This window comes from Alligator sinensis, unplaced genomic scaffold (assembly GCF_000455745.1).
Source record: "Alligator sinensis unplaced genomic scaffold, ASM45574v1 scaffold1438_1, whole genome shotgun sequence".
NCBI classification, from domain to species: Eukaryota; Metazoa; Chordata; order Crocodylia; family Alligatoridae; genus Alligator; species Alligator sinensis.
The window spans coordinates 712,959-730,797 of NW_005842773.1; the positions used below are offsets into that span (position 1 = coordinate 712,959).

The 17,839-nt window shown below is 45.5% G+C and overlaps 1 protein-coding gene across 4 annotated transcripts in view; it reads right to left on the minus strand.

The window, feature by feature from the left end:
- ACOT9 (acyl-CoA thioesterase 9) overlaps nt 1-11,511 on the minus strand; it is a 35,679-nt gene extending 24,168 nt beyond the window's left edge. The window contains exons 1-3 of one of the 4 annotated variants that reach the window (XM_006034821.3): nt 11,371-11,511; nt 7,834-7,925; nt 6,219-6,245 (exon numbers count right to left, since the gene is read on the minus strand). In XM_006034821.3, the coding sequence (XP_006034883.1) occupies nt 6,219-6,245; nt 7,834-7,925; nt 11,371-11,384 (133 nt within the window). In that variant the 5' untranslated portion in view covers nt 11,385-11,511. The remainder of the gene's footprint in view (nt 1-6,218; nt 6,246-7,833; nt 7,926-11,370) is intronic. The other 3 variants (XM_025216924.1, XM_006034822.3, XM_025216923.1) reach the window with 3 other exon arrangements.
- Between the last annotated feature and the right edge of the window lie 6,328 nt (nt 11,512-17,839).

Consider the following 17,839-nt stretch of genomic DNA (forward strand, 5'->3'; position numbering starts at 1 on the left):
TTCAGATGATAGTATTTGTAAAGAAGGATTTTAAAGTGTGAGGAAATAATTAAGAACACAAAGTCAGAGACTCCTCCACTATACTGGAAATCACTTTTTTCTTTTAATAGAAGTTAAATTAGAATCTTTAGACTCAGTTAGGCCTTGCACACTCCAAAACTGAACACTGAAATCAGAACATTCAATTTGCATTCATAACTATCAAAATATTTTAAAACAAATGTTCAAAATGTATTCTGTATCAACAAACCTTAACCAAAGGAAGCTGATGAAAAGTGAATTAAACTCGTTCAGTAAAATGAATCCTAACTGGTAGGCCATTTTACCTAGTAGATGGTATACCACTGAAAGCAATCAAATTCCATTTGAAAATTCTGCACCGTGGTTTGAAAAAAAAAATTATATCTATTTCTAATTTTAAAATGAGTGAGACAATAATCTAGGAAAGCTATAACAAATAATTCTATTCACAGGTAGTCTCATTCACTTCTAAATGTGAAGTGAATAATTCAAATGTCATTTGTTAAAACTAACACACACAAGCAAACATTTGTAAGACTTGGGTCATAGCATTTGCATTTTAACAACTAAAAATTTAAAAGGGAAGTAAGTATAATGAATGTTACCATAACACGGGAAAAACAAATCCAGTTCAACTTACTTTGTTTAATATATGTAGTTAGCCATGTAGAGTCAGAAGTCAGTGAGAAGGCAAGGTAAACATGCACTTTTACAAATTAACTGAGAGAGCACACACACATGCATAACCGCAAGAGCTACACAAGCTTTTCATAAAAAAAAACTTTTCACAGAATCTGATGAAGTGAACTTGGATTCAAAAATTCTTGTGCTCTGTATCTCGGTCAGTCTACAAAGATGCATATCTACCCTGCCTCACTTATTTAGTCAATAAACAATTACTCTTCTACATTTGCATTCATTTACATCAGGCCTTCGAAATAAATTAAAGATAACACTTCCTAATCTGTCATTTACTTTCAGTTATATTATATACTCTAATACAGGGGTTGTCAACAGTGGGTACATGTACCCCCAGGGGTACTTAGGTCAAAGGGGTTATGCGAGGGTGGGCAGGGACAGAGCACACCCTGGAGCGCGGAAGCAGCAGCCTCTCTCCCAGCGCGTTGGCCTCTTACCTGGCAAAGGGGCAAGGGGAGGGACCTCCTGGGTGCCACTGGCCCCATGCAGCACACCGCAGCACCCCCCGCCCCCACCTGTCTGCACAGCCGGGGGCGGGGGGTGTATTTTGTGCCCGCCCCCAGCAGCGTGCAATTGGCCAGGCACGAGGCCCACCAGCAGCCCCCAGAGCCATGGGCAGTCATAGGAAAACGGCACAGTGCAATGCATTAGCCACCACATGTGAGCCTCCCCATTTGCCCCCCACTCCCAGCACTGTGTTACGCACACCCCGTGGGGATTGTTGCACAACCCGGCCCAGCCAGGGCACAATTCACCATGAATGGGGCCCTGGCCAGGTCAGGTTGTGGGACAATCCTCACAATGCAGGAGGGAGAGGGGCAGGGGTGAATAATTCCTGCTTCCCCTGCCCCATTCCCTCCTGCACTGTGGGGGGCTCAATCCCCAGCCCCACTCCCTCCCTCACTGTGGTAGAGCAGATCGAAGACCCTGCGGTGAGGAAGGGAGTGGGGCAGGAGCAGGGCTGGGGTGAGTGAAGCTGGGCCAGGTGGTAGGACAAGCAGAGGCTCAAGGGTGCCCCATTACCCAGACAGACTGGAGCCCCACTCCCCCTAACCCTACTCCTGCCCCACTCGCACCCTTAATGGGGGCCGCCTCAATCTCCCCCTCCCCCCACAGACTTACCTGCTGGGGGCGGTGATGCTCAGCCTCCCCTCCCCCCAAATATTTTTTTCTCCCTCCACCTATGCAGTGCCTGCCCCAGCCCTACACCCACTCCCACCCTCACCACAGGGGGCCTCAATCTGCCTCCTCCCTTAAAAACAAAAAAAATATATAAATGGGTACACAAACTGAAACTTTGAGACCGAAGGGGTATACTTGTTAAAAAAGGTTGAAAACCCCTACTCTAGTATCTTAGGTGTACAACAGTAAACTGTTGTATTCAATTTGCAATATTTTGTAGCCAAATGGTTCTCAAACAATGGTAAATGGAAACAGAATAATAAAAATCAGGGTTGGAAGGGACCTCAGGAGGTCATCTAGTCCAACCCGCCTGCTGGATCTTAAAACCTGCAAGGATGGAGATTCCACCACCTCTCTGGGTACCCTGTTCCAGTACTTTACTACCCTCCTTGTAAGAAAGTTCCTCCTAATATCGAACCTGAACTTCCCTTGCTGCAACTTGAGACCATTGATCTATGTTCTGTCATCTGCCACCACTGCAATCATCCACCCTCTTAGGAACCACCCTTCAGGTAGTTGAAGGCTATTAAATTCCCTCTCTGTCTTCTCTTCTCCAAAGTAAATAAGCCCAGATTCCTCAACCTCCCCTCAGAAGTCATGTGCCCCAGTTCCCAAACCACTTTCACTGCCCTCCATTGGACTCTCTCCAATTTGTTATATTGCACTGGAATGTTAACTGATCAATCACAGAGACCTACCTGATCACAAAGTGCTAGTTTTTTTCCTTATTTCCAATTGAAAAGGCAACCCAAATGATTTCCTCATATTGTTCCATGTAAGAACACCCTGTATTTGTGATGGATGTAATGAGATCATGAAGGGAAGAAGGGAGTAACCAGGAGTTAGTTTGTATTAATGTGAGGTCTACACCATGAAAGAAAATTAAAACACTCTTGCAGTGGTCTATTTAAAAATGACTTACAAAAGTTCAGTTTTTGTTACATCTCTGTTGTAAGATAATTCACTCAATCTGGAAAAGTTTTCCTATGTTTCTAAAGCCATTAATGCCACTAAATATAAACAAAAAAAATCAGAGAGTTCCTCAAGTCAAGGCAGCATATTTCAAGCAGCAATAAAAGTGAAATTTGAAAGCCGGTATCAAGAAGTAAGCTTCCTGAAATGTGTTTCTTATGTTTAAACAGACAAAAAGGTGCATCTGTCTCTGAGACTAATTTACATATAGGGGAAAAACAGGCCTTGGTCAAAGTGAGGAGTATTTAATCCAATAAGGAGAAGACAGACTTTTTGAATACCCAAATACTGATGGTACTGCACTGCAAGATGGGCCCCAAAGTTCAGCAAAACAATCACAGACTGAAATTGTTGGCAAAATTAACTGAGATCAACAAAATCTAGTCTCCAATTTATAAAGCAAAGGTAAAACTTGCCATTAGCGGCCATGTCTACATGAGACTGACTGCACAGTAGCCCAAAGCTGCTGCACACTAGCATCATGTGGCAACAACTGTGACATAACGCTACTATGTAGTAGTATTAGGTTACTGTGCAGTGGTGTCACAAAAAAGGCATCCATTGGTACTACTGCAGAGTAACTTGTGTTACTGTGCAGTCATTTAGTAGGGCTGTGCGAAATTCAGCAGCTGTTTCATTTCAGAGGCATTTCGGCCCATTTCGGTGCCCAAAACACCAAATCCAAAACAAATTTAAATCATCCCAAATGTTTCAGAAATGTTTCAAATGTTTCAGAGGATCCCCAGGAAGAGTCCGGCACAGCCCCTCAGCCCTCCTTTTACAGTGCCGGGAGGCTGAGGCCAGGTGGGGGATGGGGCCGGGCAGGGCAGCCATGGGGGCTTTTCCTGTGGCTCTCCCTGCCAGGGCAGAGGCAAGCACAGCCAGAGGAGCCACAGGAGAAGCCCCCACGGCTGCTCTGCCCGGCTCCATCTCCCATCCGGCCCCAGCCTCCCAGCACTAAAAAAAAAAAAAGCCCTGCACTCAAGCGGCTGCAGCAGCAGTGATCAGGAGCTCATGGCAGAGATCCTCAACACAGCGCAGGGCAGTGGGGATCGCCCCCCTGCTTGGCACTCACACAGCAGCTGTTGCATTGCACGGGTGCACCGCAGCTCAGCAGGACACCACATGCTGCCTGGGAGCTGGGGCAGCTCCACGTGTCATCTAGAGTCCAGCACCGCTCAGCCCCCATGGCCCCAGCTCCCAGGCAGCGCGCGGTGCCCTGCTGAGCCATGCTGCACCCGCACCATGGGGCAGCTGCCGCGCAGGTGCCAAGGGGGGGGGTGGGGAATCCCCACTGTCCCCCACTGCATGGGGGATCTCTGCCAGAAGCCCTCAGAGGCCATGATCACCACTGCTACAGCTGGTGAGTGCAGGGCTTTTTCTTTTTTCTTTTTAAGTGCCAGGAGGCTGGGGCTGGGCAGGAGATGGGTCCGGGCAGGGAAGCCATGGGGACTTTTCCTGAGATTCCCCCCACCTGGGGAGAGACAGGCACAGCCAGAAGAGCCACAGGAGAACCTGCAGCCGCCCGGCTGTGCCTGGCTCTCCCTGATTGATCCAAATGTCCGAATCAGCGTTGAAACAGCACTGAAACTCCAAAACAGACTTGGCCGAATCAAAACAGAACAGTGATCTGAAACACCAAAATGAATCACTGTCCCTCCAAAACAGCTGAATCCGAAATGGAAACAAAACATAGCCATTTTGCATAGCCCTATCATTTAGAACTGCACAGTATAAACAAGTACTAAATGACTGCACAGTAACCCAAGTTACTCTGCAGTAGTGCCAACAAATGCCTTTTTTGTGACACTACTGCGCAATAGCATCATGTCACAGTTGTTGCCACACGATGCTACTGCGCAGTAGTATTGGGCTACTGCACAGTGAGCATTTCGTGTACATGTGGCCAGTATCAAGTAAAGACAAGCCTACACGTGCCTAAATTAGAATACAATCCCCACCCCAAACAAAATCAGTGTTGTTCCTTGTTTAAACAGAGCTGTTCACTAGCTTCAGTAGAAGCTGTAGGTACTTTGCATTTCTAAAAAAAATCTATATTTAAGGTTCTAAATGATGACTTTGAGACTCTAATTTTAGGCAGCCAGTTTGAAAAGTTTAGTTTGGTGGTGCCCAACCTCTTTGCCCCACAGGCTGGATGGGCAGTACTAGATCCATGAGCCAGATCCAGCCAGCAGCTTTATTCCAGTATGCTGGGCCGGCACAGCGCAGGCCAATCCATCTTGTGGGGAAGGTGGAGGGTATTGCACAGCCCAACCCTGAGGACATGTTGGGTGGGAGAACTGCAGGGGAGGCAGGGACAGGGAGCAGCCCGGCCTGATCCTGATGTGTGGGAGGCAGGCTCAGTGCTGACCCTGCTGCACAGCAGTGGCTCAGGCAGGGCTGCATCCAGTCGCATTTCCTCACTGCCAAAGTTTTCAAACCACAGGGATCCCTGTGGGCCAGATGCCATGGCTCTGTAGGCCAGAGGTTAAGCATCCCTGGTTTAGACCTTTCAAAGAGACAACGGTTACTTGGTATGTGGTATCTGTTTAAATGATTGATACACCTGCATATATCAAGGCCAGAATATTCAAACCACAGAGTCTAAAACAGGGGTGGGCAAAATGCGGCCCAGGGACTGGATGCAGCCTGCCAAGCCATTCTATCCGGCCCATGGGCCCCCCGCCCCCCCCAAATTAAGAAAATTAATATTTCTTAATTAATAAATTAATATTTATCTGCCCCTGGCTGCCTGTCAAGCGGCCCTCGATGGCTTGCCAAAACTCAGTAAGCAGCCTTCCGCCTGAAATAATTGCCCACCCTGGTCTAAAATTTGGTTTCAAAACACATAAACAAACAGCCAAACTTTTCAATAGTGTTAGGTTCATCAGAATTTTTGCACGATCAAAGCTTTTAAAAAATCTGGCTGCTCTAATAAATTCCTGAATAAGGATAATGTAATTTGTTTCAGGAATCCGGATTGGAAAATACATGGTTTAGGTGTTTTCCTGAGCATACTTTAAAGAACAAATCGTGTAGTCCTTACTTATAAAAAGTGCACATAGTTGAGCACTGCAGGATCTTGTGCTTGCTATAAAATTGTTCTTTTTGATCCAAAGAGTTTTAAAATGCAAGTTACCTCTATATGTGGTATGCCAATCAATATATGCCACCATTAGTACAGTTAATATTTTTTAACGAAAGCTGGGAGGACTTATGAAAGTTGACAAAGAAGAATATTAGTTTCTTTTTTGCACAAACACCCTAGCAAGGTGAGACAGTAGCCAGACAGGTTGAATTTTATAATGTAAATACTAAAATGCATGCTGATTACCACAACACACCATTATTCACATGAATAGGTAAGTGCCCTGTGGAATGGAAAAACAAATTAGATTATTAGTGCCAATAATAATAATAGCAACAATAACAACATCTAATCACTAAGTTGCCTGGTTATTTTACCCATTCAGCTTCCACTTCATAGTATGTGCATTAGCATGCAACTGTAGACAACCTGTCTTCATTCATTTTCATGGTTGACAGGTAACATATTTGTCAAACTCAGCTGAATAATCAGTTCCTTCTGTGGTAAAAATAGAGCTATACTGTTCATTTGCCTACTAAAATGTGTGCAATACTTCCACTGCGTGTTTTGGGTTTTTTTCAGTCACATTGCTAGTGAAAGACCAGGCTGCTGGCAAACACCAACAATGTAACAGTTAAGCAGCAATAATGACAACTGTCACTCCATCAGACACTGTGCATGTGTTCATCTTTATGCACATGAATATTTATATGGATCAAGACCTCAACAGATACAAATAGGGAAGATGAGATGGACTAAATGGCTCAGAGGGTAGGAACATGGAATATTTTTTCAGGATGAAAGAGTTTTTACAGTTGGTTGGTTTACCTCTTGTGATAACCCTGCAAGAAGTAAACTTTCTTACAGAAAAACATTTGAATGAAGGAGGGCAGTGTGAAAAGAAATTAGTGTGACTGAACATATGGTATCTAGCAGAAGTGATAGAAAGAGACACCCTGTACCTGCAAAAGAAGGTGGAACTACTTATTCAGAGCCTCCTACAGAGGTGCCGAATACTTGGGGACCCCAAGGGCCCTGGCCACCCTTGGGAAGAGGGCTGTCACCTGAAATGAGTAAAGCTTTCCACATGTCCATCATCTCCTCCCCTCCCAACCCCAGCAAAAATAGAAGTCAGTGCCTCAGGCCTCAAATCCATGTGGTACTTTTTACAGGCAAATGGAATTGCAGGTCTGGAACAGGACCCCATCAATCCGCAAATGTTATCATACAATAACATCTATGACTCCCTATTCCTTAGCAAGTAATCAATAGCAGAGTGCTCTAGTACTTTTACAAGTGTGCTACTTTACTAGCTACTACTGTTATAGCTAAATTTAAACTACAAATCAAAATGAGAAATGCAGTTGCACTTAACTGAACATGAACTATCCTTACTTCTCTCCTTTAATTGCCTCCTCAAATTAGTGTTCATTTAATAATGCAAATCCAGAACATGCAATGTCACAGCCATCCATTAGCATAAATGAGTTTCTATTTAAGGTACTTTCCTTCCACACATGCCCATGCTACAGACACAGTTCCTTCAGACCACATCAATACAGAAAGGGAAAAATGTTCTTCTAAAAAAATTTTTTTTTAAAAGTGCTTTTCCAAATATCAAGGACCAAACAGATCCCCTGAATGCATATTTCCATGCTAAATAGATTCAATTTTGCCACTCATTAAATATAAATGCAAATATTTTAAACAAAGACATTTTCTGCAGCTAATTCTTCAATATCTACAATATAAATGAAACTAAAGAACAATATTTTCCTTGCCATACATCCAAGGAGCAGTGTGTATATATTAAGGAGAGAAGAATCCCCCTTTGTGACATGATCTTTCTAAAATGCAACCAGTTACATTACCTTCAGACATATCTGGAAGAGACTTGGAACCATTGCTCTGGGAAATCAATGCTCTCACCAGAACAGAAGTGGTCTTCTTTACTGTACATAATCTGCCAACACAGAATAGTAAAGTATCAATTCAGATTATTGCAGAGAAAAATAAATAAGAATTCCACAAAAGTTCACATTATTTTTCTTCAAAAGCCATACAAATACTTTAACACCGAGTCAGCTAAAATGTAAAATGACATTGGAATCTATTTGAATAACTATGTAGCAAAAAACAAATTACTTAAAAGCTGTCATGGCACCTTGCTTTTACTATGCATCGCATTAAATGGATGGAAGACAATCGGGAAGTTTCATGGCTGGTTAGTTGCCATTTAAGCAGGTAAAGTAAAAAAGGATCTAGCACTAAGTAGTCCTTCTCCAGTAAATCAGTATCAAAGTTGTTGTAAATCTTTCAAATCCTGGTCTGGAGTTCCATGCTTTGATCACAAAGCAACAAAATGTTTTTTTAGTAAATTGATACATTGTTATTTATTTGTAGAGATCGAATTAGCTATGTTAGTCTGAAGTTAAGCAGAAGACAAGGGTGCCAACCTGCCCTCTCTTCTCTTACTTAGTTGTGTTTGAAGGCATCCCAGCAATCCTGATCTTCCAGCAACCTGCGCACAGGAAGTACCACACACTTATGTAGCATGTAGCATCTCATCCCATTCTCATAAATAAATTAAGAGGCTGTGACATAGATGTTTACACGGTCCAGTGGGTGGCAAATTGGCTTAGCAGTCGCACCCAGAGAGTGGTAGTAGATGGGTCAGTATCAACCTGGAACAAGGTGGGTAGTGGGGTCACACAGGGTTCTGTCCTTGGACCTGTACTCTTCAATATCTTCATCAGTGACTTGGATGTGGGTGTGAAGTGTACTCTGTCCAAGTTTGCAGATGATACTAAATTGTGGGGTGAAGTGCACACTACAGAGGGTAGGGAATGATTGCAGGCAGACCTGGATAGGTTAGAAAAGAGGGCAGTACACAAGGATGCAGTAGAACAAGGACAAGTGCAGAGTGCTGCACCTAAGACACAAAATATCCAGCAAACCTATTGGCTGGGAAGTGATCCTCTCAGCAGCATAGAAGCGGAAAAGGATCTCGGAGTCATAGTGGACTCTATGATGAACATGAATCGTCAGTGTGACGAAATCATCAGCAAAGCTAACCGCACTTTACCATGCATCAGCAAGTGCACGACAAATAGAGCCAAGGAGGTGATACTTCCCCTCTGCGCAGCATTGGTCAGACCACAGTTGGAGTACCATGTCTAGTTTTGGGTGCCACACTTCAACAAGGATGTTGATAAACTCGAGAGGGTCCAGAGGAGGGCTACTCATATGATCAGGGGCTTACAGGACAAGCGCTATAAGAAGAGACTGAGGGACCTGGACCTCTTCAGCCTCTGCAAGAGAAGGCTGAGAGGTGATCTTGTGACCACCTACAAATTCATTAGGGGGATGCAGCAAAGGATCGGAGATGCTCCGGGCGCCTCTTGGGGTAACAAGGAACAATGGTCACAAACTGACAGAGAACAGATTTAGGCTAGATATCAGGAAAAACTTCTTCACGGTAAGTGTGGCCAAAATCTGGAACAGGCTTTCAAGGGAGGTGGTGCTCTCCCTTACCTTGGGTGTCTTTAAGAGAAGGCTGGATAAGCATCTGGCTGGGGTCATCTGGCTCTTTCCTGCCTAGGCAGGGGGTTGGACTCAATGATCTGTTGAGGTCCCTTTCGACCCCAGCATCTATGAATCTATGAACGTCTCTCTCTACATCACCTGCGGCTCCTAGCCTAACTAACAGGAAGAAAGATCACCAGAAATCAAAAGCATCTCATTCACACTAGGAGTCACATGGCAGGAGTTGTACGGAAATTAAATATTTTCTACTGTAGCTATATTCACTGAACCCAACAAACATCTCTTGGACCCAGTGGTCTCTTCTTAACCCAATCTACATTCTTCTCAAACCTTAAAATGGGAAGTAAGAGTATTTTAAATGTTGTAATAAAATAAAAAAAAAATCACTGCATCCTCAATCAGATTCTGGTCCCTGTGAGGCCTCTACGAGCAACAACATCACCTGAGCTCCACAGGATATATATTAGGGCATAATTTATCAAAAAATTGCTCCCTCCCATCACCCCCATGCACACACATTCTTAGTAGCACTGGAGCAATAGTGTCGCTGTGATGGTCCAAGAATTATGCAAGAAGAAAAATTTGCAGGGGTGATCTCTTTTATTTGACCAACTGCCTTGCTGGGCTAAAGTTAGGCAAGTTTTCAAATGCAAGTCCTTCTTCATCAGATCTAAGGGAAGAAGCAGGAACAGCTGTGAAGCTGACGCCTTCAGCAGACCTGAAGAAGGCCTTGCCTTCACAAGCTTGTCTGACTTCAGCCCTGACATGTCATTGGTTCAGTAAAAGACACTGCCCACAAAAATCCTTGTCTCAACCTTAATAATTCAGCTTTGTGCTTTGTTCAGGATCAGAAAATGAAGTTAAATACTAAAAATGAAAGAATCCAACTATTCAATTTTCATGACCTGAACTGAGTGAAATAAAAAAAAAAAGAGTAAATACCAGCGTTAATGGTGAACAAAACACATTTTTTTTCTAATTTTAATCATTTAACATATGACAGGGTTTAAAACAAATGCCTCACACCCAGTGGGGTTAGTTAACCCAGTGCAAAGTGGTGCAAACCAGTATTCAAGATCAGGCCTGTGGATTTATTACCTATCATCTCTCCCATGACAAGAACTAGAGGTCATAAAATGAAACTAGTCAGATGAAAACTGAGAAAAAGAGCTGCCTTCTCTTAAAGTGGCAAACTTGTTGCCCCCAGAGGTGGTGGAGATGACAATTTAGCCGGATTCAAACAGAGACCGGACAAATCCTTCGAAGAAACGTAGCTCTTGAGCACAAGAGTTAGTGGCACCACCTCTGAACCAGATCTTCCTGGACCTTAAATGCTGGAGGTTGCAAGTGGGACAGGAAGGGGGAAAGAGGGGGAAACCCTAGCCAGACTCAGCTCACTCTCCCTTTCAGCCTCCACTCCCTGCCGCCACGGGACACCGGCCTGTCCGTCGTGCCACAGGACCCAGGCGTCTTACACCCACTGGGACAACTTCCAGCCTCCCTTAAGGAGGGAGACTGCCCTTCAATTCAAAGCTGGGCAGAAACCATCTCCGGAGGGTTATTACCCACCTCCCTCCCGTCTCTTCCTCAGCCCATCCGTTTATGGCGCCTGCATTACTTGGCACGGGTCTGCAGGGCGGCACCCATTAACTGCGCCACACACGACTGCGCACCTGCGTGGCCCCTCTGCCCATGCCCTGTGCCCGGCCCACTGCTTATGGCGCCACGAACCGCTTAATATATGTAACGGGGGACGGCGCAGGGTGGAACTGGGTCTGGCCCGTCCCGCGGGAGCGCAGCACCCCCGGGGGGAGCCCGCTGCACGGCCCGGCCCGGCCCGGCCCCCGCCCTGCAGCACGCACCTGAGGGCCAGCATCCTCCCGCACTGCACTGCCCCAGGCCCGGCTCCAGCCGCCTCGTGGGCGGCGCCCGGGGACCACACCCCTGCCAGGCACTCAGTCCTCCACTACCATAGACTCCCGGCTCCGGCAGCCCAGAGCGTCGCCCGGTCGCTCTATGCTTCCCCTCTCTGGTCCCAACCATGTGGTGGCTCCCGTCCGATCCTCTCACTGCCCACCCCCCCCAGCCTAGTGGCGGTGCTTCATTCCACTTCGTCCCGGCCCTGGGTTTGCGGTTCCTTCCACCTCGCCCCATACACATTCTCCTCCCGCCTTGTCCCAGCCCTGTGGTTGCTCCCAGCTGATTCTGTCCCCTTTCCGCAGTAGCTGTGGTTCCTTCCACCTGTGTGCGCCTATCAGCCACGTGCCCCCGTCCCCCACGATGTACAAGGACATCACCTGCCCAGGGCAGCTGTGGCAGGACATAGCCAGGTAGGGGCACCCACAGGGGCAGCAACTCTAGGTTCCAGTCTGGCTCAGGGAGACAGGACACTAGGCTTCAGGGACCTGGAGGCTACCCCCAAAGCTGCAGCCCAGTGCCCACAACTGAAAGAAGCCCCAGCCTGCCTTGCTCATCACTCGCCTGGCCTCCCTTTCATTTCTTCTTGGTCCGACTGGGTCAGACAGCTCCATCCTGCCCTGTTCCTCCTGGCCTATGTTACATTTATTGCACCATAAGTAGTGGGCTAGGCACAGGAAGAGGGGCCACGCAGGTGCTCAGTTGTGTATCGTGTGGTACACAGGTGCACCAGTGCAGACCCAACCCCCACCCCCAGCCAAGTAACGCTGGCGCCAGGTTCCCACCTGCCCTATACAGGAGACAAAGGTCATCCGAAGGTCTACAGGCTGTTTTCTGAAATGTCCAGATGCCTGAGGCTGAAGGTGGGTCCTTATTCCCAGTTCCTTACTCCCAGTTCCTTTTTCAAAGCTAGTCTTTACACAATTAGAAGTTGTTAGCAATGAATTTGATGTATTAAAAAGGGTTAGAATTTCATCAAAAGCTCATGTTTACTAATAAAAAGGGAAAATAATATCACACATCAGGTACATAGCCCTGAATAAGGAGCTGAGGTTAGACTGAGGTGATGGGGCAAAATCCTTTTAAGGTCACCCCATACCACACATCTCTACCACCAGAGGATTCTTGTGAAGAAAGCTGGGTAGGATAGTGCCCAACCCCAGGCTCAGTTTTCATATGCCAGCCTGCCAGCCCCACAGACCTATGGCGCAACATATGTTGCCCCAGATAAGGAGCTGAGTTTGGGCTGGATGCTGAGTGGTGTTGCAACCAGGCCACAGTTGACATAAGACGAGCTGAAGAGAACAGGCCTCTGTGGGTCATTCCAGGCAAGTTTTTAATCACACCTACTGTGTTTTTTTTTGTATGTATCAGTGATTTAGGTGCAAGATATGGGGGGTGAAAGTGCCTCTCTTCAGGGTTCAAATTACGCTCCGACTCTTGGGGGCAGTCTGCAGTGACAGCAGCCAGAAGCCAAAAGGAGCCACTGCCACCACCGCTGCCTGAGACACAGGGTGGGCTGGGGCAGGGCTTTCATTTCTTAGTGTGGGGCTCAGCTCCCCCTCCTCCCAGAGCTCCGCCATAATTCAAACACCATCTCTCTTCCTGGCACTGGTTAGGCCTCATCTGGAGTACCGTGTGCAGTTCTGGGCTTTTAAAAAGGATGCAGAAAAGTTAGAGGGTCCAGAAGCAGGCAACAAAGATAGTCGAGGGCTTGGAAGGCAAACCATATGAGGAGAGGCTAAAGGAGTTAGGCATGTTCAGCTTATAGAAAGCATGCTTCAGAGGGAACATGATAGCAGCCTTCAAATACCTGAAGGGCTCCCGTAAGAGGGAAAGCACCTTTTCTACCTTGCTGCAGAAAGGAGGATTCAGACCAGTGGCTTGAAGTTGCAGCAAAGTAAGTTTAGATTGGATATCTGAAAAACAACTTCAGTGTTAGAATAGTGAGGCAGTGGAATAGACCGTCTATGGGAGTTGTAGACTCTCCATCACTGGAGGTGTTCAAGAAGAGGTCGGACAGCCACTGGTTGGAGATGATCTAGGCCAGGAGTAAGCAACCCCTGGCACAGGTGCCAGTTAGCACACAAAGGCATTTTGCTTGGGGCACGCACCGCAGGCAGACAGCAGGGAAGGGACCGGGGCTGTACTACCACAACAAGGATTGGGCCCCTTGCAGTTCCCCCCACCATCCACCCCTGGCACTCCAACATCTTACAAGTTGAAGTCATGGGTGTTTTGGGCACTCTGCCCAGAAACCTTGCCATCCCCTGATCTAGACATAGCTATGCCCAGGTTCTCTCTCAGGTATTTCCCAAGTTTCTGGGCTTTGCTGGTTCCCCCATCCCTCTCTGCCCTTCTGCAACGTTTGTCAGGGTTTTAAGCCTCCCCAGGGAATTGGGTGTTGGCTACACCCCAGGCTGGGGACTCTGACTGGGGTGTGCCAATGCTCCTACTAGGACCAAAGTCTGGAGGTTCCTGACTGGAAGGTCTTACTCTACCACTCACGGTCAGACTGATTGCCATATTTGGGGTAAGGGAGGAATTTTACCCCATGATCAGATTGGGATGGACTATGGAGGGTTTTACCTTCCTCTGTAGAGGGAGCATGGCCCTGTTAAGTGTACACTGACAACATTTTATAGAAGGAGGACATTGGCTGCCATGGTTCCCCTGCTTTAGCTGTTGCAGGTAGGGTATTAGGGTCTATGTTGTCTCAGGGTGAAGGGTAGTCTTATGCAGAGTTTAGACTATGGTTTGTATAGGGATGATCCTGCCTCAGGCAGGGGATTGGACTAGATGACCTCTGGAGGTCCCTTCTAGCCTACTTCTCTATGACTTTTTAAATTTGAAGTTTTAAGCATGTGTGTTTAATTCCATTACAAGAACTAACAGTCATAAAATGAAACTAGTCAAATGAAAACTAAGAGAAGGCAACTTTCTTTCTCAAAGTGACAAACTCATTCCCCCACAGGAAACTGATAGTTTAGCCAGATTTAAATAGATACTGGAGAAATCCTTGGAGGAAATGTGTAGCTCTTGAACACGTCAGTTAGCAGCACCACCTCTGAATCAGATCTTAATTCCAAAAAGCTCTGAAAAGGAAAAAAAAATAGATATATGTGCATATAACCTAACAGAAGTTTGCCATTTCATACACAATAAAGGGTGCATCAGTTCTCCTCATTCCACCTGGAAAAAAGAAACATATTTGTTCCCACATTGGCCATTTAGAGAAGATTAATTATTGTATAACTGAAACATGCTGGGATTGTCATACAGTTTTCCCTCTGTGGTACCACTACCTCTGGTAGTTTACCACTTGGTGGTATCACTGCTGAACCAAATATGAGTATTTAAATTTGTCAGAAAATATTTAATCCATAAAACCCCCAAATCCTATGTTTTAGGTAAATTCATGAAATATTGCTTTGCTAAATAAACTCAATATGAACCCTAGGCTTTTCCATAAACAAACCGCAAACAAGCACATTCAATCAGAATTATTTTAGCTTTTTATTGAAAAACAGCAAAACAAAAAAGAAAAAAGGCAGATTCACGGGAGAGCACAGAGAGCGACATAAGAGCTTGTGCTGTGTTCAAAAACAAAGGGGCTGCTGATCTCTAGGGTCAGGTAGACTGTAAAAAACATTCATACATACAGTGCACAGAAAACAAAGCCAGCATAACTATATAGGCCTGTAAAACCTGCATACCAGAAATAAGGATAGATGTTAACAGTGGCTCTCATGACAGCCATAAATTCCATTATTTTTACTGGTTATATAAATCATTGTGAAATCTTGTAGTTTGTGGGAGGGACACATTAGCAATTGAGTAAGCTGTTAAAATATTCCATCTAAATGTTATTTAGTATATTAAAAAGGAAGTCATTAGGATTAAATCAGAGCCTATGGGAAAGCAAGCAAATGATTCATTTCAGTACACCATAAAAGTTGGCCTGGTAATTTGCAACCAGTAACACCAAAACACCAATTAATGGGCAGACAAAGCTTAAACTACTGAGAAACCAATGGAAAAATCCAAAAAAGATGTAGGTCCTTAAACAGGACTTAAGTAGGACTTAAGATTCTTCAATCCATTTTTTTTTTTTTTTAAATACAAAAAAAAAAAAAAAAAGTGCCTCCGTATTTGGGCTAAAAGTTCTGTGTGGCAGGCATGTAGGGAACTGTCCTAGTCTGAGCAGCTTGTAACTAAACTCCTGACTAAGCCTCATTGCAATCTAGAAATGAGAGTGGCACCTATATCTCTTGAAGTACCTAATCCAATGGTTCTCAACCTTTTTGGACTTGAGACACCCTCAATGGATTCAAGGCATCCATAAATGTTGTGAATTGAGTGGCACCCAATTTCAAAAACAAATTTATATATTACAGAACATACATCCTTACAGAGGGGCTGGGCTTTGGAGTCAAGATATTGTTCAGGCATGCAAAAGCTTGAACCTGCATTTATCTACTTAACTTGGCTGCTTATATCCTCACACTTCAGGTCACCCTTCAAAGAATCTCGCAGTGAGAATCACAAAGGACTTTTATTCAGCACAAGACATGCTTCCTTCTTTGAGAAGGAAGGTGGTTGGGATGTGCTATATAGTAGCCTTATGGTTACAACTCTCATGCAGCTGGAAACAGGACAGTCTGGAGTTCTCAGGATTATTCCTGTTTTTCATCCAATAACTGTTTATTCAGAAGAAAACAGTCAAGGAAGCAGAAACCAGAAACTAAGAACTGCCCTCTTCTGGGTCAGTGCCCTAACCATGGAGTCATTCAGCCATGTTCCTTTTTGCTCACTCTTTACATGCAGAGAGAGGAAGATTCAAGAGCACAGTTAATTTGAAGGAGCTTAAGTCCCTTACTGAATCTGACCCCTAGAATCTGTTTATGTTGACAGATAGAGTATGTAGATGACTGAGGACCCAAGTCTGTGAAGAGTTTGGCCCGAACAATTCCCTCTGATTGAAATGGGTGTTGGACCAAAAGGTCCATTTTCTGTGCCTTAAAAAATAAAGGTATAAAAATCAAGAGCTTAGTTCAGATTCCAAGATACATTTTCAGTCTGTTTTTATACCAGTTATTCACATCATAGGGTGGTGATTTTTAGGAGAAATCAGGAGTGTAGACTCCAAATGCCCAGATCACAAGTGGATGTACCTGTCTTCCCACAAGAAGCAATTTGCAGAGTTGAAGTCCTAAATTGTGAGTATGAAAAAAGTTAAGACCCAGGAGCTGGTCTTTTCATCTCCAATTTAGGAAAGGGTAGATCATTCTATTGTACAACATGCTTAATTGTTATTTTCATATCAAAGAACTGTCCACAAACAGTACACAGTGCCTCTGCAATATCAATTTAAACAGTATTTGAATGCAATATGAATTTAAAATCCTGGTAGAATCTATACTCTGTGATTTACAGTCCTGTCTCACCAATTCACTGTGGCTATAAATTGCTTGCAAAATTTATGGCAGAGAGGCAATAGAACAACAATTCTCAACCACGATACCATGCCACCCTGGGGTAATCAGGAGATCCTTCTAAAGGTGTTGTGGAGTGGAGCACAATATTAATACTTTTAGGTGGGCACACACATAATTCACAAGATAAACCCAGAGATTTCAAACAGGAATCCATAGTGTCAAAAGCAATGTTTCTATTACTTTACCGTAGTCAAAAAACCGAGTGAAAGCTAAGAGCTGGGATTTTCCCAGGGGTGCCTTAAGTCTAAAAGACTGAGAACCACTGCTGTAGGTTCATAAGTAAGACAACTGATTCAAATAAAAAGGAAAAATGATTTAGTTAATGATACCAACAAAGTCCTGAATGCTGTCCAAAGTGTAGTGATGTGTGAAAAACCAAAGAGGTCAGTATTGGCTATAAATTCATTTCAATTCAATTCAGGACAGAGGTGTGACTCATGGGGTGGGAGCAGCTCCTGCCACTGCTTGCACTCTGGGAGGGCAGGGTCGGGGGTGCGTGCCCCCAGATCGGTGCACCATGGGGTGGGCAGCAGCTGCAGGGTAGAGCCGGAGCTGCATGGTGCTTTACTCGCTGGAGGCTGGATTTGGAGCAGGCTCAGCAGCACTGGGAGGAGGCTGCAGCCACCCCAAATTCACCACAGCTCTACTCCCAGCCCCGCACCACCACCCACCACAGCCTTGGCTTTTCCCAGTGCTTAGGTGGAGGTGGGGCATTCACCCAGGGCTGCGGGGCTGGGAGCCGAAGTTTGGGGTGACTGCATCCTCCTCCCAGCACTGCTGGAACCCTGCTCCAAGCCCAGCCCCCTCCGAGAAGAGCCCACGCGGCCCTGGCTGCAGCCCACTGTGTGCCATGCAGATCCAGGGGCACACACCCTCCCACCCCTCCCCTCCCAGGGTGCAAGCAGTGGCGGGGGCG